Here is a 24,995-nt window from a genome sequence, read left to right as displayed (position 1 = left end):
TATTGATCAGAGAGAGAGAGAGAGAGAGAGAGAGAGAGAAACAGAGAGAGACAGACAGAGAGAGACCACTATTAGGCAGTTTCCTAGAGCAAAGGGAAAAGGGAGGTGGGGATTGGGGAGGTGTGCTCTCTGTCTCTCTTCTCTCCTGCACTCATTTTTCGATAAAGCCAGCGTCTGGAGGTGTGTCTGTCTATGTCTCTGGCTGGGCATAGACGTGCGCGCGCACATGTGGGTGTGTGTGTGGGTGCGTGAGTGAGTGTGCAAGACACACAGCAGCTTTATTAATGACCTGCCTTACACTACTGTAGGTCTAAACAGATGCAGGGAGAGAGAGAGAGAGAGAGAGAGAGAGAGAGAGAGAGAGAGAGAGAGAGAGAGAGAGAGAGAGAGAGAGAGAGAGAGAGAGAGAGAGAGAGAGAGAGAATGAAGAGGCTCATATCTCATGGGTGGGCGTGTCAGTGTGAGACCCCTCATTCACTAATGGGCCGACAACGCCATTAGAGCAGATTACCAGGAAGGGTAATGGGGCAGTACACACCACACTGTAAATGGTTCTGGATGGCCCTGTAGACGGAGGGAGAGAAGGAGAGGCAGAGAGAAGAAGATGAGAGGAACTCCCACTACACTCCGGTGTGCGATCCACCAGCTCTTAAACACTGAGCTCAACAGCAGCAAGGCCTAAACCAGCAAACAATTGAGTGCAGAACAAACAGAGCGCTGCTCCCCTGACAGAGAGAGGGTGAGAAAGCAGTGGCTGCTGGCACACGGCCAGGAGCGCTGACGACGACAACGTCACGGAGATCCGTTGGGCCTCCAGAATCCACCACTTTGCTTTTTAATTTTCAACGAGAATTAACTGGGGATTTGAGCTCTCGCCCGGCTTTCCCCCAGCGTCTTGGCAAACGAAGACACTCACTATCTCTCTTTATCTTTTATTTCTCTCCCTCTCTCTTTAGCTCAGACGCAGCTCCTTCAAAACACCAATAACATGTGTGTTTGGTTCAGATGGGAGCATTTGGAGTTTATTGGACGGCTTCTACATCTGCATTGCTTGCTGTTTGGGGTTTTAGGCTGGGTTTCTGTACAGCACTTTGTGACATTGGCTGATGTAAAAAGGGCTTAATAAATACGATTGATTGATTGACTAGTTCTGTGCGGAGATGAAGGGCAGTTTGACGGTATTGACTGTCCAGATGACTGGGGTGGCGGACACTCTGCCCACGGCCCCTCACATGTCACAGGGTTCAATACAGGGGGGAGCTGAGGCCCACCCCCTCAGGGGTCAGGGGGCATCCTTCAGCAACACCTCAACCCCCCACCACACACACACTACACACACACACACCCTCCAGCCCCCCGTCTCTGACATCAGCACAACAGACATAGAGGTGCAGCTGCAACAGCATAGACCCCCCCCCCCCCCCCCCCCCAGCAAGAGTTGCCCTCTCATATCTCTATCTCGCTCTCTTTCTCTGTCTCGCTTTCTCTCCCCCTCTCCTCCTCTCCCTCCACAGAAACAGGCTAGCAGCATCTGTTCTTTCTGGCTTGTCCCCCAACTTGTTGCTTGTTGCAGCTTTTCTCAAAAGCATTGTGCAACAACTGCCTCTCTCTCTCTCTCGCTCTCTCCCTCTCTCTCTCTCTTCCTCCTCCTCCTCCTTGTCGGAACGTTTCTGTGACACTCCACAACGCTGCCCGCTTCAATGTAAAAAAAACTTTCCTCTACCATGTTTTGAGTTTGATGTAGAAGTTCTTAACGTTTCTAAAAGTTCTCCTGAAATGGGATAACCCACAGCTATGCTGTCATTCCCAAACAGTTATGTAGCTATTGAGGCTCGCTAAATAGTTTTATTGTAAACATCTTTTTTATAGGAATCATTCAGATGGACGTTTTCTGGTTCTGACCTAGGAGGAAACAGTATAGGGAGATTACTTAAGGAGGTACCAGAGGGGAGTTCCAGGAAAATGGAAGGGATTGTTCCATTCTGTTCTGTACCGTTCCGCCACTACAAGGGTTGTCTCATCTGTCAGGCTCGGCCTACAGTCAAGACCTTTCACGACACATGGAAATACCAGCGCCCTCCCCTCCCCTCTCTCTCTCTCTCCCCACTCACTCACCCTGCCTTTGAAGCCTACAGAAGGATAGGGTGGGCGCCCCAGACAAAGATCCTGCACACACACACACACACACACACACACACACACACACACACACACACACACATCATACACAGAGACCCAGAGTAAAGGAGGACGACAGAGGAGGAGGAGGAAAAGGAGGGAAAAGAGGGAGGAAAAGAGGGGGAAATCTGGAGTCAATTAGGGGAGCGAGCCAGAGCTCTTACATAGTTGTGTGAGTGAGTCAGTCAGGCGGTGGAGAGGAGAAATGGAGGGGGTCTGTTCCCTCCTGCTACTCAGAGCCACACGCCACCATTCTGGACCAGGGGGAGTCACATTACACACAACCCCTGGCTCTGCCCTCCTGAACAGGGATCAGCGCTGAGGGTGAAGGGGGTGGCTGCTGTCTCTGATCAAACAAGCAGCATGGAGGAACAAGAGGTTTGTCGAGCATGTGCTTGTCTTTTGGGCATAAAAGCTGGCTTTGGGAGACCTATCAGGCAAGAGGAAAGACCCATCAAATACAAACCGATGGGTCTCCCTCTCTCACACACACACATTTTACCAGGATGATGTGTTGTAAGGCTGGCTGAGAGCCCCCTAGGGGCCCACAGGGGCCCGGTGTCTTCAACTCTGACTGGGAGATCTATGGAGTCCCCCTAACAAGAGCTAATGTTATTTTATTCATTTCACCATCCATGCTGCCATGATCATTCCTACAGCATGGCATGCCACTGGCCCCGGGTGATGACTTCAAGTTGGTGGCACATCTCCCATCATGCATAAAGCATGCTGATGAGTAAATAGCATATAGGAGGAGAGAGGGGGAGAGAGAGAGAGAGAGAGAGAGAGCAAGAGACACACACACCTACACAAATAATGTAACAAACTGGACTACATGTAACTTACTTTGAAGTGATGGTGATAGAGAGAGAGAGAGAGAGAGAGAGAGAGAGAGACGCACACAAGCACACAATTATTATTTTTTTTTGCTGTACTCAATGTGAACAACACATGCCTAACTCATTCAACAGCTGCCAAATCTGCCAAATATCAATCCTCTCAGATACGATCTGATTTCCACCATGTTTAAGAGAAAAGCCAACAGAGTTATCTAACACGGTTACATCATTTGACAGTCACTTATCTTCTCTGTCCCAGCTCAGCAGAGATCGCAAAACAGACATACACACACACACACACACCGTCTGAGAGTGACCCAATTTCCTTCAGAGCTGGGTGTTGAGTGTGAATTTAGACTTTTTCCTGTAAATAAATCAATGCAACATAAACGCCTGTCTTGATTGACGAGGAACATTACACTGATTCTTACATACTATGTCATTATAACTAGAAATAAAGTGCTATGGACGTCACCAATACAAGACAAGCATTTATGTTGCAATGATTTATTTACAGGAAAACGTAACAACCAGGTTTGAACTTACTGACCTGCTGCCTTGTATTCTTCTCCTTTAATACCAGGTTAAACACACCACTACAGGGCTACCAACCCTTTATACACCATAACACTTGTACATACATTATAATGCATACCATATAGAGCCTTCTGTGACAAGCAATATTGTCTGAATAATAAATAGATCATCAGTAATGTATTGTAACAGTATATTTAGAATACATGTACTGTATATATAGCAGTATATAACAACTACCACACTATTTAATATGTAACCATTAATATACTATATTAGCTAGCACAAGACCACCAATACAGGATGGAGAGGGCCCTCCAAGCTGGCAGACAGCAGTGAAGCCTCCTCACAGTCTCTAGCTAACCACTGGGACTGCAATGTCGAAATGATGGCTGGCAAGCCAATTAACCGCATGACAAAAATATCAGGCTTAAAATACCAAACGTGTGGCAGTTAGCACACCACAGGTCAATGGAAACACATTCACATCCATTAACAAGGTGGACCAGGGCTGGAGCAAGTCCCCAGTCCCAGTTCCACCATTTCCAGTCAATTCAGGAATGTTAATGGTCCCCGACAGACACGTCAAACTCCCCCGAAACACACACTGTCACGCATGCAAGAACGTACACACACGCACGCACGCACGCACACACGCACACACGCACACACACACACACACACACACACACACACACACACACACACACACACACACACACACACACACACACACACACACACACACACACACACACACACACACACACACACACACACACACAGAGAAGGATGCACAGTAGAAAGTCAATGGTACCCAATCAAAGTCCCATCATGATGTTAGACATGAAATAACAAGTCAGGGGAGTCTTCAGACTAGCACACCTCAATGACTGCTCTGGACCTACTTCACTGTTTTCTCACTCAATCCAGTCAGTCAACTCTTTAACACACACACACACACAGGGCCTGCTGATGCCTGCTCAGACCAGGAACCAATCAAATATAATTAAAAGAAGGTGTTACTTTGACCTTCGCTATGGGAAGACTGTGCTCTTTGCCAAAAGGCCTGAGTCCAACAGGAAGGAAAAACTGATGGAATTTAAGTATTTAAACATGAACATATTGTGTTTAACATTTGGCTCATGTGCTCTGGAAGGACTACATGTGAAGTGTGAAAGTTAAGTGGGCTTCTTTTGTGTGGAATACCATCTTGACCATATCACAGCCTCAGTTGGCCTTAGTCAGACTCTTCATATCCAACATTGCTTTGCAGTGAAGTGATGCTTTCTTCAACATCCACTCAGCTTGACATTCCAGAAACACGTTAAGTACCTGGATTCAAGCTCTTGTCCTAAGGCACTAATGGGCATGCACAGACCTGATGATAATGGGCATGCACAGACCTGATGATAATGGACATGCACAGACCTGATGATAATGGACATGCACAGACCTGATGATAATGGACATGCACAGACCTGATGATAATGGACATGCACAGACCTGATGATAATGGACATGCACAGACCTGATGATAATGGACATGCACAGACCTGATGATAATGGACATGCACAGACCTGATGATAATGGACATGCACAGACCTGATGATAATGGACATGCACAGACCTGATGATAATGGACATGCACAGACCTGATGATAATGGACATGCACAGACCTGATGCTCCAGGAGTACCACAGTAATAACACATGTTGCTTCCTATTACAAAGGTTGGCTATGTTCATAATGCCATGGCTTCATGTCTACGTCCCAAGAGTGGTGTGTACTGCCACAAGTCTTGTGTCCACATGCAACATTAATACCATGTAAATATTATATCTGTGTAACTACTATGTAAATCCAAAAAGGATGAATATTCATATGTATGGTTGATTTAGGGAGCACAGGGTACTTTACATAGATGAAAATAAACATTACAAATGATAAATGGTAGAACAAATGTCATGAAATAATAAAGAAACACTATTAGGCTACACATCCCCATCTATTGTTCTGTAGTCCAATGTGATGGAGAGCTCGTTCTCCCTCTACATTGACTTTCCTGGGGCCACTTCATTACTTCATTACCTCCCAATGGGTCTTGAAGTGTTACCCAGGCAGGGCACTAGAGCAGCCACTGAGGTTAGTGATTCCACAGGTATCCCCTGTTCCCGTGTCTGTCTCTCTCCACTAGAGGGGCTGGGGGGAGCTGGACAAGAGAACTCCAAGAGGAGAGAGAGAGGGGGATAGAGAAATCCAGAGAGAGAGAGGGAGAGGGAGATACAGAGACAAACACAGAGAAAGAGAGGGAGAGAAAGAGGGAAGGGGGGGGGGGCTGCAATATCCTCTTGCCAAGACTCCCCCTCATTCCCAGCAGAGTGGATGGGAGCAGAGCTGAGCGCCAGCAGAGAGGAGGAGAGCTGGCCCCTGGACAGGATCCACTCAGACACACAGCATGTTCACAGCCCAGACCTAGGCCAGTCAACAGATAGACCTCCCCGAACAGCACAGGTCCTCCTGGGTCTCCCTGCTGCACTCACATTCACCTTGCACTGTAACACACCTATTAATGCTCTGCAGCAACAATGCAGTCAAGGAATGACGGGCCTGTCTACCACTGTTTTCCAGGTGAATGTGTTCTGGCTGCTCATTGTGGTTAAGGTGTAAAATGAACAGCTGAGTGATTCAGCTGGTATAGAAACAGTCAATGATATGCAGTCACATTCAAGATAACACATAGATTGCCACCCTTTGCAGAATGCAAAAAGGAAAAGAATAAAGTACCCATTTACCGTTGTTTGAATATTAAAAAGCATCACTGATTACACACTTATAAAACCTCAGAATGTGTTGCTTTTCACTATCCAGTGGTGTTCATTATATACTTTATGGTAATTACTGTATTTATTAATACATTACTGCAGTATATTTGAGGGAATAGCCTGATATGGTAGAATAGTTGCTGGTGATATTATTGCAATGGAATGGTCGTTTTTATTATGTGATAAACCATTGATATTGATTTGTGGGGAGAAATCAATGGAGTTCTTATGGGCCATTCTGGCTGAGGAGTTATGTCCACTAGGCAGGTGGAGTCTAGAAAACGCAGTGAAGAAGAGAGATATCAGTAGAATAATAACAAAACACAAATGCATTGATTGTGTATCTCTGGCACTTTCAAATGTATGATGAGGCATGAGATGATATACAGAAAGGGCATTCAATTGTAACATTAATTTTTAAAAACATATGAAATGTGAACGACTGTCAATCTATTCCTTGAAATTACACATTCAACGGAAGACAGATCACTCAGAAGTCTGTTCTATTCCAGGGTTTCCCAAACTCAACCCCGTGTGTCCCCACACACACACACACACATTCTCGATGTGTTCCTCTGCTGTCAGATTAGGCATGAGAGACGTAAAAAGGGTTCTCTAGATTGGCAATCTCTCCTCTCTAGGACAGAGCATGGAAAGAGAAAATAGAACAACAAAGTACAACAAGTACTGTAAACATGGGCCCAACCACACATACTTCAATCCTGCCACTGGCAGACCAGCAGCTCCTTCCTCAGTCTGTCTGTCCCGCCTCTCCTCCCCCTTCTCTCTCCTCCCCTCTTTTCCTCTCACTTTTTACCCAATCCCAATTTGCACTCTCTGCTTCTATCTCTCTCACACACACACACACACACACACACACACACACACACACACACACACACACACACACACACACACACACACACACACACACACACACACACACACACACACACACACACACACACACACACACACACACACACACACACACACACACAAAGCCCTCATTCTTTCAGTTGGTGGCTTTTCTTTCAAAACCGAAAGCTTGCGGAGGGGAAATGTACACTCCTCCCTCTGTGCAGCTGGGAACCGTCTTCCCTCTACCTCGTCATCACACACTTCTCTCTCTCTCTCTCTCTCTCTCTCTCTCTCTCTCTCACACACACACACACACACACACACACACACACACACACACACACACACACACACACTCTGAGTCATGGGGTCACAGACCATGCCTGTGCAGCCTGCGAGAGGAGGGAGAGAAAATCAGAAACACTCAGTCCCTCCTCGTAAATTCACGTACAAATAAACATCACTGAGGCTGTTTTTCCTCCACTTGTCCTGCTCTTTTCACTCCCTGCTTTTCTCTTCTCTCTCCCCCTCCTCCCTCGCTCTTACCCATCTGTCTCTCCCTCCTTCCCTTCCATCCCTCCTCTCTCTCCTCCCTCTCCACCCCTCCCCCTCTCACTCTGTCTTTTTTTGCTGTCATGGAATCTTAATTTTCCACATGTGACTCACTGTTTCACCAGCCAAGGCCAAACTGTAAAAAGTCTGAAGCTGTAGGCAGCAGACTCACTCCTCTCGGCAGCGTGCATTCCTTCAGGGGGCTCTCAATTATCTCGACAGGTTCTGTTTGTTGGGGACAATTACCCGTAGTTTCCTTTTCTACATGACTTCTCGCTCAAAGTCCCATTGTGACATATGTCACGGAGCGACCTAGTTCACAATTCAGGCACAAACACAGGGTATTATTCATACCTGTTCTGTTCTGTAGCTCCCCTCACAGTCACTGTCGTTTGAGTCAACCTCCAGGAACAAACATGGCCATGTTGTTAAATGTTGTGAGGGTTCCCTGTTCAGAGTACCCTGTCGCTTAATGCCATAACATCACAGAAAACCAAAGAACAAAGGAGGAGGGGAAAGAAAGCCTGAAAGAACGCAAGCCTGAAAAGAGGAGAGAATGGAGGGCTGAAAGGGGTGATCGGCAGGCAGAGACGCCCCACACGGATGGATGCCAAGTAAAACTCATTGACACAGAAAAGCCAATACTTCATCAAGTAAGGCCTGTACTAAAATCAGATGAAAGGGTCTAGTCTCTCGCTGGGATCCCCTCGGCTCCAGAGGAGTAACAAAATGGAGTAATACATCTACTGGTGACTCAAGGGGTCTGCAGGTCCCGAGGGGGTTGAGGAGTTACACAGACTAAAATGATACTACAGAATACTACAGGGTTTCTAAGGTCTAGGCGGGGTTTTAAACTGTGACAATTGAAGAAGCTCTGTTGAAACGCAATGACACAGAATGTCAGTCATTGATGTGTATAATGCCAAATGAAATGATTTATCATGAATAGATACAGAACTAAAATCCCTGAGCCTTTCTCTCGCTCTCAAATTTGGTTTCAGTTTCATTTCTCTGCATAAACTAGCAAAGCACAAAGTTAACCATTTAAGTGCATGTCATCGATATTCAAATAGAGTTCTAGAAACAGGGCTGGAGATTGAATTATGAGACTTTTCAACTGATGGACATTTGCCAAACAGTGGTCATTGTCCAGAAGATATTGTATACCCTGAACATGTTTCTTTCCAGCCCATACAGCAGCAGTGGTTCCCCCTCGTTCAGCCCCTTCCTGGGGTTGATCCATTACTTCTACTGGACTGTTGCCTTGTTGACCTTGTCTCTTTCATCCAACCTCCACCCCTCTTCACATCTCTACCTTCACGAACGCTTTCCTAGCAGCACAACAACACTTCTCTGAAAACACTCTCCCACACACACCTTATCAGGCCCCAGTCAGAAACATGAACAGGATATCCTGCCAAAGCACAGACACACCATTCCCCGTTAAACTTTCAATGTGGTTCCAGACAAGATCTGTTAACAGTGTTTAGACTGAATATAATGTGTTTAGGGGCATCAAATCCCACCGTGACTATGTGTGCACTGCAGGCAGGTAAAGTCCAGCCCACTATGACTAGGAGGGGGGAAAGCAACATTGTCTGGCATTTCACCTCGGTAATACCTAGGTCACATCTCCCAGCAGCTGTCTAGAACATTCAACTGGCTCACAACTTGTAGACGGAAAGACAAAATAACACATTGAGGGGAAGAAAAATACAAAACTGGCTAAAAAGGAAGAGCCCAGTGTTTTTATTCCTCCCTCCCTCCATTTGTTCGTTCTCTCTTTACTTCGATCATTGATTTGCTCAAGGAGCTATATTCAGCACATCATGTATGGCAGTGAGATCACTGAAACAATGGCTGTGTCTCAGACAGCAGGATAGGCAGAGAAAGGAGGTGGGAGAAAAGAACAGAACGGTAATGGACTCATTAGATAATGACACTTCTTTCTGTCCATAGACACATGAGCAATGCCTGTACATCCCAACGTTGCAACAATGTTGAGAATCCTCCATACTGTGTATGATCTTCCTCTGAAACAACTTTAACATTTAATCAGAGACACTAGCTGGGTACATTAAAGTGAATATTTTTTCATCAATGAGAAATAACACAAACCTTATGTTGTATTTATTGTCCTTTATAAATACAGATGAAAAATATATTTTTCAAGGGAGACCAGGACAGCAGCAACAAAACAAAACTACTAGTAGAATCTAGCCAGCACTGAAAATTATAGCCATATAAAGATATATATAGCCACGATAATCATATGCACTAATCTAATGCCATTCCGGCAAGTGGAGCAGGTGGTGGGCAGTGGGCAGCAGTGGACAGCAGTGGGCAGGACCTTGGTACAGTACAGACTGAACACAGAAGATTATGTGATCACAGTGAGATAGGACAGGTGGAGACAGAGGTCATCCTTCCTCCAGCACTCAAGTACACACACAAATTTGGCATTGTTTATTTCAGAGAACAATTAACTGGGAACCTTATGACCTCTGGCAGCACAGAAACTCCTGCCAATTACGGACACACACACACACACACACACACACACACACACACACACACACACACACACACACACACACACACACACACACACACACACACACACACACACACACACACACAAACACACATAAGCAAACACACACAAGCAAACACACACACAAACACACAGCCCCTGGGGTTTCACAAAGCATTGCAGGCGGCTCTCTCCTGAGGTCCATAGCCCCTAGCTCCAGCGCTCTGCTCTGACAGAGGACACGTGTCTGTCTGCTATCTGGCACGGCTTTCCATGCTGTTGTTGTGAATGAGAAGCCGCCAGCCATCTCTCTCTTTATTTCGTTATCATTGATTCTTTTTCTTAGAATTGTCAGTCTAATCCACTTGTTGTGTCAAGATCTTTGTTACGCCATCCCATCCTACTGATAACAATCCTTTTCTTTATCAACACCTTTCATCACCTACTTTCCATTTGCTGCTTTCTTCATTTGCACTCATTACTGGTGGGCAAATAAAAATACACCGGAGAAGCCTGGAAGAAGTGTTCTAGTCAGATAATGAAAAGTGTAGTCTCTACTACAGTGTTTTTACAATTGGGATGAATTTGAGCATACGCATTTGGTTAAAGTTACAGTAGCCTAACTGTACTATTTCAATAACGTGTTGAATGTTCTTTCCACATTCATGACACCTGAGTGAACAAGCTGATGTGGCTCCTGATCCTGACGTGATGAGATGAATCCTTAAGTTCCTCTCCCCCTCTCCGTTCACTTTGGCCACATGCTGTTCAGGTGGAGGAACAGGAGCACTACTGGTTGGTGCTCAACATCAACCATCAGGTCATAGTGCCCTTCAGCATGCTGCCAGAGCCTCCAACACAGTGGAGCCCACCATGTCATACAGTGTACCTTCCAAAGGCCCTCATTCTTATCAGACTTCACCTTGAAAACTGATCTACACACCACAGTCCCATTGTCAACCATTATGAGGTGAACAACAAATCTGACTCTAGACCAGTGAAGGGGATCAGATATTACAATGCAAGTCCAAGGTATGGCAAAGCAGAGCCCACAGACAGGGCAAACTGGGATATGGGAGTCATGAAAACACAAAAATCAACAGTCCCACAATGAACACAAACAGTCCTAATCATCAAATAACCACACAGTCAAATGTAATAATTACAGTAGCAGCACTGTAGGTTAAGATAGTCAGTGTGCTACGAGGTCTTGACCGCATGTTCGTGGACACAGAGTGACTCATCTCACAGTACGGCGCATCACCGCCTCTCAGGCTGCTCATGCATGACACAACCCACACGGTAGGGCACAGCACATACTGATAAATCACTTCTCCTCCACACGCAAAGGCCCAGAACTACAGAACTAAGGCCCAGTCTGTCCCTTCACCAAAATCCATTTCTAGATCAGATTACCCCCTCCCCATGCTACCAAAAAAGAAAAACGTAATATGAGATTCTCATAAAGCATTATTATTGAGATAGTGAAAATATAGGGCAATTCCACCAGGTCTTAGGACCCTGGGGAGGCTAATCACAGCTGTATGTATTAGGCATGATGTTTAAACACTCCACTGGTTCGACATTGAGCCAATGACAATGGCATACAGAGCCGAGAGAGAGAGCTTGAGACACTGACACCTGAACACACTATCTAAATAATTACCTTAATTCCCTTAATAATCAGCAACTTTAATATCCCTATAAAAACGTTCAAATGCAGAGTAAAATTCTGTGCCAGTAACTGAATAAATATGAATTGACCTCATTCCCCATTATGTACTCCTTGAAGCGAAAACTGTGTAAATGTGGTGTAACAGCATATTACATCTGGCTCACATGGCAGCTCTCTGCACACCACACAGTGACCATGGGCTAGGTCAGAGGTCAATCCTTCTAGTGGTGGATTCCATCATCCGGAATAAACAGAGAAATTATATTACTGGAGCTCTTTTGTCAATTACATGTTTTCTGAAAACCAGATATTCCATACTGAAAATACAAGCTATGAATAATGCCATTATCATGAAATACAGTACATCATCAACCTGATTACCACTTCAAAATCTAAATGTAGACATACAGTATGCAATGGTATCACTGTAATTAATATTGCATAATATTATTACATAATATTGCACTGTAAAAAAAAACAGGCAGATTAGGAAATGTCCATTATTTCATGAAATCATCATTAGATAGACCATATCTCCTCATCTTTATCTACACCATATCTCCTCATCTTTATCTACACCATATCTCCTCATCTTTATCTACACCATATCTCCTCATCTTTATCTACACCATATCTCCTCATCTTTATCTAAACCATATCTCCTCATCTTTATCTACACCATATCTCCTCATCTTTATCTACACCATATCTCCTCATCTTTATCTACACCATATCTCCTCATCTTTATCTAAACCATATCTCGATCTAAACCATATCTCCTCATCTTTATCTACACCATTCTCCTCATCTTTATCTAAACCATATCTCCTCATCTTTATCTACACCATATCTCCATCTAAACAATATCTCCTCATCTTTATCGACACCATATCTCCTCATCTTTATCTAAACCATATATCATCATCTTTATCTAAACCATATCTCCTCATCTTTATCTACACCATATCTCCTCATCTTTATCTAAACCATATCTCCTCATCTTTATCTAAACCATATCTCCTCATCTTTATCTATACCATATCTCCTCATCTGTATCTACACCATATCTCCTTATCTTTAGCTAAACCATATCTCCTCATCTTCATCTACACCATATCTCCTCATCTTTATCTAAACCATATATCCTTATCTTTATCTACACCATATCTCCATCTAAACCATATCTACTCATCTTTATCTACACCATATCTCCTCATCTTTATCTACACCATATCTCCTCATCTTTATCTACACCATATCTCCTCATCTTTATCTAAACCATATCTCCTCATCTTTATCTAAACCATATATCCTTATCTTTATCTACACCAAATCTCCATCTAAACCATATCTCCTCATCTTTATCTACACCATATCTCCTCATCTTTATCTAAACCATATCTCCTCATCTTTATCTAAACCATATCTCCTCATCTTTATCTAAACCATATATCCTTATCTTTATCTACACCAAATCTCCATCTAAACCATATCTCCTCATCTTTAGCTACACCATATCTCCTCATCTTTATCTAAACCATATCTCCTCATCTTTATCGACACCATATCTCCTCATCTTTATCTATACCATATCTACTCATCTTTATCTACACCATATCTCCTCATCTTTATCTACACCATATTTCTTCATCTGTATCTAAACCATATATCCTCATCTTTATCTACACCATATCTCCTCATCTTTATCTACACCATATCTCCTCATCTTGATCTAAACCATATCTCCTCATCTTTATCTATACCATATCTCCTCATCTTTAACAAAACCGTATCAAAACGTGGGGGCTAAATAGTTTTTCCCCCTCAAAAGCATTATCTCTGGTCTCCCTCCCAGAGACAGAGGTGTCCCCAGCCAGCCCATTACAATGTTTTTGTCCTGCGCTCTATTCAAGACCCTCGACCTTTGGCTCCTTGTGTCTCCCGGGCCAGCTGCACAGAGGTCTCTGTGTGGAGACATGCCAGGGCATAATGGAGGAAGAATTGCAGGGGGAGAAGAGAGGGAGAGGAGATTAGAGGAGGGGAGAGGGGATGGTGGGGCAACCAAGGTCTGGAAACCCTTGAGTTCAGAGCTGATTCAGAGGAGTGGAGGGATGAAGGGGGTAAGTATGTTTGGTTTGTGAGTGACCGAGTGAGGTGGACTGGATCTCTTGGTAACGGAGGCCACAGTATAGCAGTCCAACTCTCTGCACTGACCGTTCGTCACACACGTAAAACCTCCGCTTTATTTTCTCCCACGCTTCATCTGATAAGCAGGAAGCCCTGCCTTCCCTCCCTGCTCCCTGCCATAAAACACACACACAGATACAGAGAGAGGACACAGGCATCCCCTGCTAAGAGCAACCACTGAGCTGGTGGACTGCCTCTGCAGCAGTAGAGAGACATTAGCAGCGGTGAAATCCTACAGAGGTTATGCAATCAGCAGCAGCACCACACTGTTTTCTCCTGCATACACTATTTTGGCCAATGACGAGAATCGATGAGTGTGGCCCAGTGGCGATTAACGACAAGCCTGGAGATTAGTGGACTAACCTCATGCTGTCCTCCTCCTCCTCTCAGCATTCCATCTCATTTCATTAAATGCATCAGAGACATAGATGCTGTTGCTTTATGTAATCTCCGGATCAGGCGTTGGCCCAGCCTCAGAGAGAGAGAGAGAGAGAGAGAGAGAGAGAGAGAGAGAGAGAGAGAGAGAGAGAGAGACTGTGTGGGGACAGAGACTGTGTGGGGACAGAGACTGTGTGGGGACAGAGACTGTGTGGGGACAGAGACAGTGAGAGAGAGAGAGAGAGAGAGAGAGAGAGAGAGAGAGAGAGAGAGAGAGAGAGGGAGAGAGACTGTGTGGGGACAGAGACAGTGAGAGAGAGAGAGAGAGAGAGAGGGGAGAGAGACTGTGTGGGGACAGAGACAGTGAGAGAGAGAGAGAGAGAGAGAGAGAGAGAGAGAGAGAGAGAGAGAGAGAGAGAGAGAGAGAGAGAGAGAGAGAGAGAGAGAGAGAGAGAGAGAGAGAGAGAGAGAGAGAGAGAGGGAGAGAGACAGGTGAGAGAGACTGTGTGGAGAGAGAGAGAGAGAGAGAGAGAGAGAGAGAGAGAGAGAGAGAGAGTCACTGCAGCCCTAAAGAAACAGGGATATGATGCCCCCCTCGGATACCAAAACGGACACTACGATTGTTCTTCCAGTCCCCCATCAAACAATTTAACGGATTCCACATTATAACTGCAAATTAATTAGCAAAGAATGAATCTACCCCTTAATTAGCGATTAATTTCTCACTTCTAAAGTGCTGTATTGTCTACTATTATTAATAAGGCTCACTCAAGGCAAATATTGTAAAAGAGGGTAGACGTGTGACATGTTGTGAAGAATATTATCATAATGTGATGCAGAGTGAATGTTTCTCTCTGTGGCTTTTGATGATTTTATAAACAATCCTCCTGAAACAACATATCCTTTGTTTAATTGGGCATGTCAAGAGGATCACAATAAATTCTTATTAACAATCCAGATGCTCATAAATATCAATAGCTGTAACTTTGCACATATTAATGCATTTCACTACTTTTCCAAGATGGACACACTTTCGGAATTTTTCTTTCACTGAAGTGTTGTCTGTCAATATCTCCGGGATAATGTGTATCTCAAAATAAACTCACTTCCTAGTGTTGAAATAGCCAACAACAACAATGGATACAGTAGAGGTTACAAATCTGTGATTTCATGATGTGCAGTCCGTTTACACCACAGCAGGGAAGACACACACCCAAACAAGTTAAACAAACTCCTAAACAAGATCCAGCGACGTTGATCCATACAAAGGCATCACCGTTCATTCATGTCACCTTTCCTGTCTTCTCATCACATCTCTAACTCTCCACTACACCACCCTCTCTCTCTTCCCCATCCTCCTCTCCTCCTCTCCTCACCTTCCCTCTATCTTCCCCTTCCTCCTCTCCTCCTCTCCTCACCTCCCCTCTATCTTCCCCTTCCTCCTCTCCTCACCTCTCCTCTCTCTTCCCCATCCTCTTCTCCTCCTCTCCTCACCTCCCCTCTATCTCCCCCTTCCTCCTCTCCTCTCCTCTCCTCTCTCTTCCCCATCCTCCTCTCCTCCTCTCCTCACCTCCCCTCTATCTTCCCCTTCCTCCTCTCCTCCTCTCCTCACCTCTCCTCTCTCTTCCCCATCCTCCTCTCCTCCTCTCCTCACCTCCCCTCTATCTCCCCCTTCCTCCTCTCCTCCTCTCCTCTCCTCTCCTCTCTCTTCCCCATCCTCCTCTCCTCCTCTCCTCACCTCTCCTCACCTCTCCTCTCTTTTCCCCATCCTCCTCTCCTCCCCTCTATCTTCCCCTTCCTCCTCTCCTCACCTCCCCTCTATCTTCCCCTTCCTCCTCTCCTCACCTCTCCTCACCTCTCCTCTCTCTTCCCCATCCTCCTCTCCTCACCTCCCCTCTATCTTCCCCTTTCTCCTCTCCTCACCTCCTCTCCTCTTCTCTATCTTTCCCTTCCTCCTCTCCTCACCTCCCCTCTATCTTCCCCTTTCTCCTCTCCTCAATCTTCCCCTTTCTCCTCTCCTCACCTCCTCTCCTCCCCTCTATCTTCCCCTTTCTCCTCTCCTCACCTCCTCTCCTCTCCTCTATCTTCCCCTTCCTCCTCTCCTCTCCTCTCTCTTCCCCATCCTCCTCTCCTCACCTCCCCTCTATCTTCCCCTTTCTCCTCTCCTCACATCCTATCCTCTATCTTCCCCTTCCTCCTCTCCTCACCTCTCCTCTCTCTCATCCTCTCCTCTCTCTTCCCCATCCTCCTCTCCTCACCTCCCCTCTATCTTCCCCTTTCTCCTCTCCTCACCTCCTCTCCTCTCCTCTATCTTCCCCTTCCTCCTCTCCTCCTCTCCTCACCTCCCCTCTATCTTCCCCTTTCTCCTCTCCTCACCTCCCCTCTATCTTCCCCTTCCTCCTCTCCTCCTCTCCTCTATCTTCCCCTTCCTCCTCTCCTCCTCTCCTCACCTCTCCTCTCTCTCATCCTCTCCTCTATCTTCCCCATCCTCCTCTCCTCTCCTCACCTCCCCTCTATCTTCCCCTTCCTCCTCTCCTCTTCTATCTTCCCCTTCCTACTCTCCTCCTCTCCTCACCTCTCCTCTCTCTCATCATCTCCTCTCTCTGCTATACTACCCAAACCTTTCCATAAACCAATGCTTCTCTCCTTCCTCTCGTTCCCTCTCTTTTCACTCTCTTCTCCTGGCTTAGTCAATAAGCTAGGGTTCCCTGCTGCACATGTGCAGCCAGATAATGCAAATGCTTCTATAAATAGAGGCGATAGTGCTGACAGTGGCACTCTTTAGGGTGAGATATCTTTGGGTAATGCACACACACAGACACGCAAGGATCCGAACAACGGCAAGACAAATCCACTTAGATAGTCTGTTACTGTGTGCTTCATCACATAGACTCTCCTGAGCCAGTACAATGCTACACGACACGACACAGTACATCACACCAGACAACACAATGCTACACAACAAACAATACTAAACATAACATCTCAGATTCTGTCACAATTTCTAACACGTATAGACCCAGAAGATGAGCATCTCTCAGCAGCGGGGGGGGGGGGGGCTCACCTTCCAGCTCGTGATGGATGACGTCAGAGAGGTTGGGCTCGTCACCCCACCAGAAGATCCACAGCTCCTTGGCGTCAGGCTTGACTTTGCGGCGCCACACACACAGGAGGTTGGCCTGCACGCAGCGCATGAAGCTGCGCAGCACCGGGTCGTCCTGGGCTGGTGCCGAGATCACTGGCCCGTACTCGCCCCCGCCACGGAAGCTGTAGCACCTCCACTTGATGCCCGTCAGCTCTGCCTGGAGCAGAAGAGAAAGAGTGTGTTATTATTACTTCTGTATACTGTAATTAGTATCAATAAAGTTCATTGAATTACAATACACAAAGAGAGACAGAGTGTTATTATATTAGTATACTGTAACCTGGAGCTCTATGGCATTCCTGCTAACAGGGCTGATTTCTGCCTTGTAACCGGGAATAAATCCACTGCTACTAGGCAGTGCTGTAACTGTTCTACTCATATCAATCATATTGTCTTCACCATAGCCATTGTAAAATGATTATACTCTATAGTATGACACCCGAATAGGCATGTGTGAGAAAGAGAGAAAAGGAGAGAGGGAGGGAGAGATTAAGAGAGAGCAACAGAGAAAAAGAAAGGAAGACAAGGAGCGAGAGAAGAAGGGGGAGAAATTGTGTCAGGGTCAATCACTTGAGCACAGTCAGTGTCTGACATCTTCTCAATTTCATCTGATGGAATGTAACACATTTATGTTGCCTATCAGAGGGCTAGGGGAGTGAGGCAGTCAACCTTGTCAAATAGGACGTTTGTTCAATCTATCGATGAGCAGTAAAAAGGACAACCCCACTGCACCGGGGAGAGGGATCTTTAAACAGACGTGAAGACACACCAAGGACACAGAGGATAGATTTTCTCAGACAGGAAAACAGTCTGGCCAGGGTGGAATATTGCCGTCATGTGTACAGAGTCTGTCGTTTCACTTCTGTGGGTTTTATTTATATACAATAAACAACGGACCGTTGATCCGCATTAGGAAATGATGGTTGAAAACCGTTAAGTCTCTCTCCACAAGAGACATTGATTTAGCTTTTGAATGCAACTCAATATCACAGAGTCTTCAAATTAGGCTCCAGTGTGGGTGTCTATGAAGAACAAGGCTAAGAATGAACATCTTACAAAGGCTGCGTTCAATACCCACTGAGGCTGATTTGGCAGGATAAGGGAGACCTCTCGGAGAGTCACGCTGCCAGGGCTAGGCTCCTCTCCTGTGTTCAGCCAGCTGTGAGGGCCTAGCTTGGCACGCTGTCCTGGCTGGCACCATGCCACCCCTCGCCAACTTTCAGAAAAGAATACTGTCTGTCCCATTGGAGCTTGATGGAAGAACAGGCTACAAGGAAACACGCAGCAAAATAGGGCACCTTGCAGGAAAAATAGATCTCAATGTGCTTAGGTGGTTGGAAAGATGGGGTGGAGGGTGTGAGGGGGTGGAGGGGTCAGAATCTCACTCCTGCCAACATGTGACCACCATGAGCCTAGGGGAAGGGACGTTCCCTCCTGCAGCTGCTACACTGTGTGTGTGTGTGTGTGCGTGTGCGTGTGCGTGTGTGTGTGTGTGTGTGTGTGTGTGTGTGTGTGTGTGTGTGTGTGTGTGTGTGTGTGTGTGTGTGTGTGTGTGTGTGTGTGTGTGTGTGTGTGTGTGTGTGTGTGTGTGTGTGTGTGTAATTGTCTTTCTGTAGTCTGTACAGTATAGCATACAAGTGTTTTTGGTGGAACAGCCCCTGTGAAAAATATGCCTCGTAATTACAAGGCCACTCTTCCATAATGACAGAGTGTGTGTAATCTGAGATATAAACATTGGCAAGTCGATAATCTGGCCTAAAAATAGGCCCGGATGTGCTTCTTTCAAAGCACAGGAGCAGACATCCACCATCCGCTGGAGTCACTCTGTGTGAATGTGAAAACCTTAGACACAGAATCTGACAGGGGTCACTTCTAAACCTGAAACAGGTTCACTGGGAGGTCTTGTAAGGTGTCTGTATGGCTGAGACTGCACTGTACCCCCCTAGCATCACTAAGGTAGCTGGACTCTGTAGCTACATTCAAATTACCGTATGAATTACCCTCATGACCCCATTGAAACTCCTGCTATAGGCTAATACATTAGCACAGTAGGAGACAGTGGGGTAAATTGAGCCACCCTGGTCTATAGGAAACCATACGCAAAATGAACTGTATCATTTGACCAAATATTTAGGAAAAGTTGATAATTTCATGGAGTCTGTGAAGGAAGAAACCACACGGAAACAGTGGAAAGCAAGTTAAGTTAGGTCCAAAAAAGTATTTTCACCAAGTCAAATGCATTTATTGTGTTAGAGGTTTCATGATGCTTGTTTCTGAACCAAAGTAGATAGTTTAAGATTGTTTTATACATCAGTTGAAGTCTATATAAGCTTCAATATGAGGTCCTAAGCCTAGCATGAAAGTGAATCCTTATAGGTGTGTGGGCTAATATAAAGTACCAGTCAAAAGTTTGGACACACCTACTCACTCAAGGGTTTTTCTTTATTTTTACGATTTTCAACATTATAGAATAATAGTGAAGACATCAAAACTATGAAATAACACATATGGAATAATGTAGAAACCAAAAAAGTGTAAAAACAAATCAAAATATATTTTATATTTGAGATTCTTCAAAGTAGCCACCCTTTACCTTGATCACAACCAGCTTCATGAGGAATGCATGAGTTCCCACACAAATGCTGAGCACTTGTTGGCTGCTTTTCCTTCACTTTGCAGTCCAACTCATCCCAAACCATCTCAATTGGGTTGAGGTCGAATGATTGTGGAGGCCAGGTCATCTGACACAGCACCATCACTCTCCTTCTTGGTCAAATAGCCCTTACACAGCATGGAGGTGTGTTGGGTCATTGTCCTGTTGAAAAACAAATGATAGTCCGACTAAGCGCAAACCTGGTGGGTTGGTGTATCGCTGCAGAATGCTGTGGTAGCCATGCTGGGTAACTGTGCCTTGAATTCTAAATAAATCACAGACAGTGTGGGAACCACACATGCGGAGATCATCCATTCACCTACTCTGCGTCTCACAGAGATATGGCCCAAAATCTCACATTTGGACTCATCAGACCAAAGGACAGATTTACACCGGTCTAATGTCCAGTTCTCGTGTTTTCTGGCCCAAGCAATTCTCTTCTTCGTATTGGTGTCCTTTAGTAGTGGTTTCTTTGCAGCAATTCGACCATGGAGGTCTGATTCACGCAGTCTCCTCTGAACGGTTGATGTTGAGATGTGTCTGTTACTTGAACTCCGTGAAGCATTTATTTGGGCCGCAATCTGAGGCTCGTAACTCTAATGAACTTATCCTCTGCAGCAGAGGTAACTATGGGTCTTCCTTTCTTGTGGCGGTCCTCATGAGAGCCAGTTTCATCATAGCGCTTGATGGTTTTTGCGACTGCACTTGAAGCAACTTTGAAAGTTCTTGACATTTTACAAATTGACTGACCTTCATGTCTTAAAGTAATGCTGGACTGTCGTTTCTCTTTGCTTGTTTGAGCTGTTCTTGCCAGAATATGGACTTGGTCTTAGGGCTATCTTCTGTATACCACCCCTACCTTGTCACAACACAACGGATTGGCTCAAACGCATTAAGAAGGAAATAAATTCCACAAATTAACTTTTAACAATGCACACCTGTTAATTGAAAAGCATTTCAGGTGACTACCTCATAAAGCTGGTTGAGAGAATGCCAAGAGTGTGTAATGCTGACATCAAGGCAAAGGGTGGCTACTTTGAAGAATCTAAAATCTGTTTGTTTAACACTTTTTTGGTTACTACATGATTCCATATGTGTTATTTCATAGTTTTGATGTCTTCACTATTATTCCACAATGTAGAAAACCGTTAAAAAAAATAACGAAAACCCCTTGAATGAGTAGGTGTGTCCAAACTTTTGATTGGTACTTTAGTCCAAATGTTTGTCTTGGGGTAAATTGAGCCAATGGCCATGGGGTAAGTCTTTTGCAAAGAGACAACTTTTTTTAGACAAGCTATGTTTTCAAAACTGTAATGTTTACATGATTATTTCCAGGGAAACACAATATCCTGAAATATATGTAGATATCTTTGTTAGAAAGAATACTATATTTCTCTTTACGGAGTGATGCTGAATATTTAAACAATGTCTCAAATTACCCCACTCTCCACTCCTCTCCTCTACCTCACACACACACACACACTGAGTATACCAAACATTAGGAACACCTTCCAAATATTGAGTTGGAGCATGGACTCTACAAGGTGTTGAAAGCGTTCCACAGGGATGCTGGCCCATGTTGACTCCAATGCTTCCAACAGTTGTTGGATGTCTTTTAGGTGGTGGACCATTCTTGATACACATAGGAAACCGTTGAGCGTGAAAAAGCCAGCAGCATTGCAGTTCTTGACACAAACCCGTGTGCCTGGCACCTACTACCATACTCCGTTCAAAGGCACTTCAATATTTTGTCTTGCCCATTCACCCTCTCAATGACACATACACAATCCATGTATCCATTGTCTCAAGGCTTAAAAATCCTTCTTTAACCTTTCTCCTTCCCTTCATCTACACTGATTGAAGTGGACTTAACAAGTGACATCAATAAGGGATCATAGCTTTCACCTGGATTCATCTGGTCGGTCTATGTCATGAAAAGAGTAGGTGATCTTAATGTTTTGTTTACTCAGTGTATGCACACACCAGAGCTGTGATGCAGATTAAGGGTGTTTAAAAGCAATGCCTCGCTTCCAAAGGCCCAATTTCTGGTTGTCGGTCGGCAAGAGTAATTTTATCCAATGATAACAGGAGTGATGTGTTAATGAGGTGTGTGTGTGCAGGCCCAGGGCAGGTTTCTGTGTAACCTGGGAGCCAAGGAGCAGCTGCTCTATCTACCACTAGTCTAGAAGGTCTGAAACTACTCCCAGTTGACCATAGGCACAGATCTAAGATCAGCTGAAATCAAATAACCCTGTAGGGGCCAACCTACTGTAGTCTATACTACAAGTCATTAGTGAACAATGGGTGAGTCCCAGTTACCCATAGGCATATATCTAGGATCAGCGTAACCTCCCCAAATCCTGGTCTTTACTAATAGTGAAAATATGCCAAACTGACCTTAGATCAGTGTCTAAGGAACCCCTCATCTTACTTTGACTCACGCCCGGTCATGACAACCCAGACAGAGCTAGTGAGAGGGCCAGTGCCATTTTATCCCTCATAATACGAGGGAACACAAATCACTCATAACACCCGGAAACAACCTGAGTTTCTTCTACTCCACTGCCAGTCAGCTAGATTGTTTACCATGGCTAATAAAAACAGCACTGTTTCAAGCACCTTGTTTACCGGCCCTTAGTTCTCCCATCTCTGAATGAGCCAAACGCAAAAAACAGGGATTTTCCTCCAGTCAGAAAGAATTTGGAGGTCTGACCTTCCTCTAACCTCCACTATCTCACTTTTCTCTTCTCTTGCACTCAATCTCTCGCTTATCTGTGTGGCAGGGCTGCTTTTGTATTATAGACCCTGTGATTGACAACAGCAACAAGTGAGAAGCGCGATCTCTCCCCGATCTGTAGAGAAGAAGAGATTCATCTAACTGTGAGCTTTCAGTGGATACAGTTGAAGTCGGAAGTTTACATACACTTAGGTTGCAGTCATTAAAACTAGTTTTTCAACCGCTCCACAAATGTCTTGTTAACAAACTATAGTTTTGGCAAGTCGGATAAGGACATCTACTTTGTGCATGACACAAGTTGTTTTTTCCAACAATTGTTTACAGACAGTTCATTTCACTTACAATTCATTGTATCACAATTCCAGTGGGTCAGAAGATCACAAATAGTTGACTGTGCATAAAAACAGCTTGGGAAATTCCAGAAAACGATGACATGGCATTAGAAGCGTCTGATAGGCTAATTGACATAATTTCCGTCAATTGAAGTACCTGTGGATGTATTTCAAGGCCTATCTTCAAACTCAGTGCCTCTTTGCTTGACATCATGGGAAAATCAAAATAAATCAGCCAATACTTCAGAAAAACAATTGTAGACCTCCATAGGTCTGGTTCATCCTTGGGAGCAATTTCCAAACGCCTGAAGGTGCCACGTTCATCTGTACAAACAATAGTACGCAAGTATAAACACCAAGGGACCATGCAGCCGTCATATGGCTCAGGAAGGAGACACGTTCTGTCTCCTAGAGATGAACAAACTTTGGTGCGAAAAGTGCAAATCAATCACAGAACAACAGCAAAGGACCTTGTGAAGATGCTGGAGGAAACAGGTACAAAAGGAAGAGGCCACTGATCCAAAACCGCCATAAAAAAAAGCCAGACTACGGTTTGCAACTGCACATGGGGACAAAGATCGTACTTTTTGGAGAAATGTCCTCTGGTCTGATGAAACAAAAATAGAACTGTTTGGCCATTATGATCATCATTATGTTTGGAGGAAAAGGGGGGAGACTTGCAAGCCGAAGGAGACCATCCCAACCATGAAGCACGGGGGTAGCAGCATCATGTTGTGGGGGTGCTTTGCTGCAGGAGGGACTGGTTCAATTCACAAAATAGATGGCATCATGAGGATGGAAAATTATGTGGATCGAAAATTATGTGGATCTATTGAAGCAACATCTCAAGACATCAGTCAGGAAGTTAAAGCTTGGTCACAAATGGGTCTTCCAAATGGACAATGACCCCAAGCATACTTCCAACGTTGTGGCAAAATGGCTTAAGGACAACAAAGTCAAGAAATCGGAGTGGCCATCACAAAGCCCTGACCTCAATCCTATAGAAAATTTGTGGGCAGAACTTAAAAAGTGTTTCGCTACCCAAAACGTTTGACCCAAGTTAAACAATTTAAAGGCAATGCTACCAAATATTAATTGAGTGTATGTAAACTTCTGACCCACTGGGAATGTGATGAAAGAAATAAAACATGAAATGAATCATTCTCTCTACTATTATTCTGACATTTTACATTATTAAAATAAAGTGGTGATCCTAACTGACCTAAGACAGGGAATTGTTACTAGGATTAAATGTCAGAAATTCTGAAAAACTGAGTTTAAATGTATTTGGCTCAGGTGTATGTAAACTTCTGACTTCACCTGTATATAGTACCAGTCAAAATTTGACACACCTACTCATTGAAGGGTTTGTCCTTATTTTTACTATTTTCTACATCATAGAATAATAGTGAAGACATCAAAACGAATTGGAATGCATTTCAATTAACAGGTGTGCCTTGTTAATGGTTCATTTGTGGAATTTCTTTCCTTCTTAATTTGAGCCAATCAGTTGTGTTGTGACACGGTAGGGGTGGTATAGAGAAGATAGACCTATTTGGTAAAAT

The 24,995-nt window shown here is 44.7% G+C and overlaps 1 protein-coding gene across 1 annotated transcript in view; it reads right to left on the bottom strand.

Moving 5' to 3' along the window:
• Window positions 1-24,995, bottom strand: part of LOC139408626 (mediator of RNA polymerase II transcription subunit 13-like) — a 118,603-nt gene that overhangs the window by 77,299 nt on the left and 16,309 nt on the right. The window contains exon 2 of the mRNA XM_071152733.1: window positions 17,628-17,865. Within this exon, the coding sequence (XP_071008834.1) occupies window positions 17,628-17,865 (238 nt within the window). The remainder of the gene's footprint in view (window positions 1-17,627; window positions 17,866-24,995) is intronic.

Source organism: Oncorhynchus clarkii, chromosome 5, assembly GCF_045791955.1.
Source record: "Oncorhynchus clarkii lewisi isolate Uvic-CL-2024 chromosome 5, UVic_Ocla_1.0, whole genome shotgun sequence".
NCBI classification, from domain to species: domain Eukaryota; kingdom Metazoa; phylum Chordata; class Actinopteri; order Salmoniformes; family Salmonidae; genus Oncorhynchus; species Oncorhynchus clarkii.
Note: the sequence above shows the minus strand (reverse complement) of the source record. Positions and strands in the feature narration are given on the sequence as shown.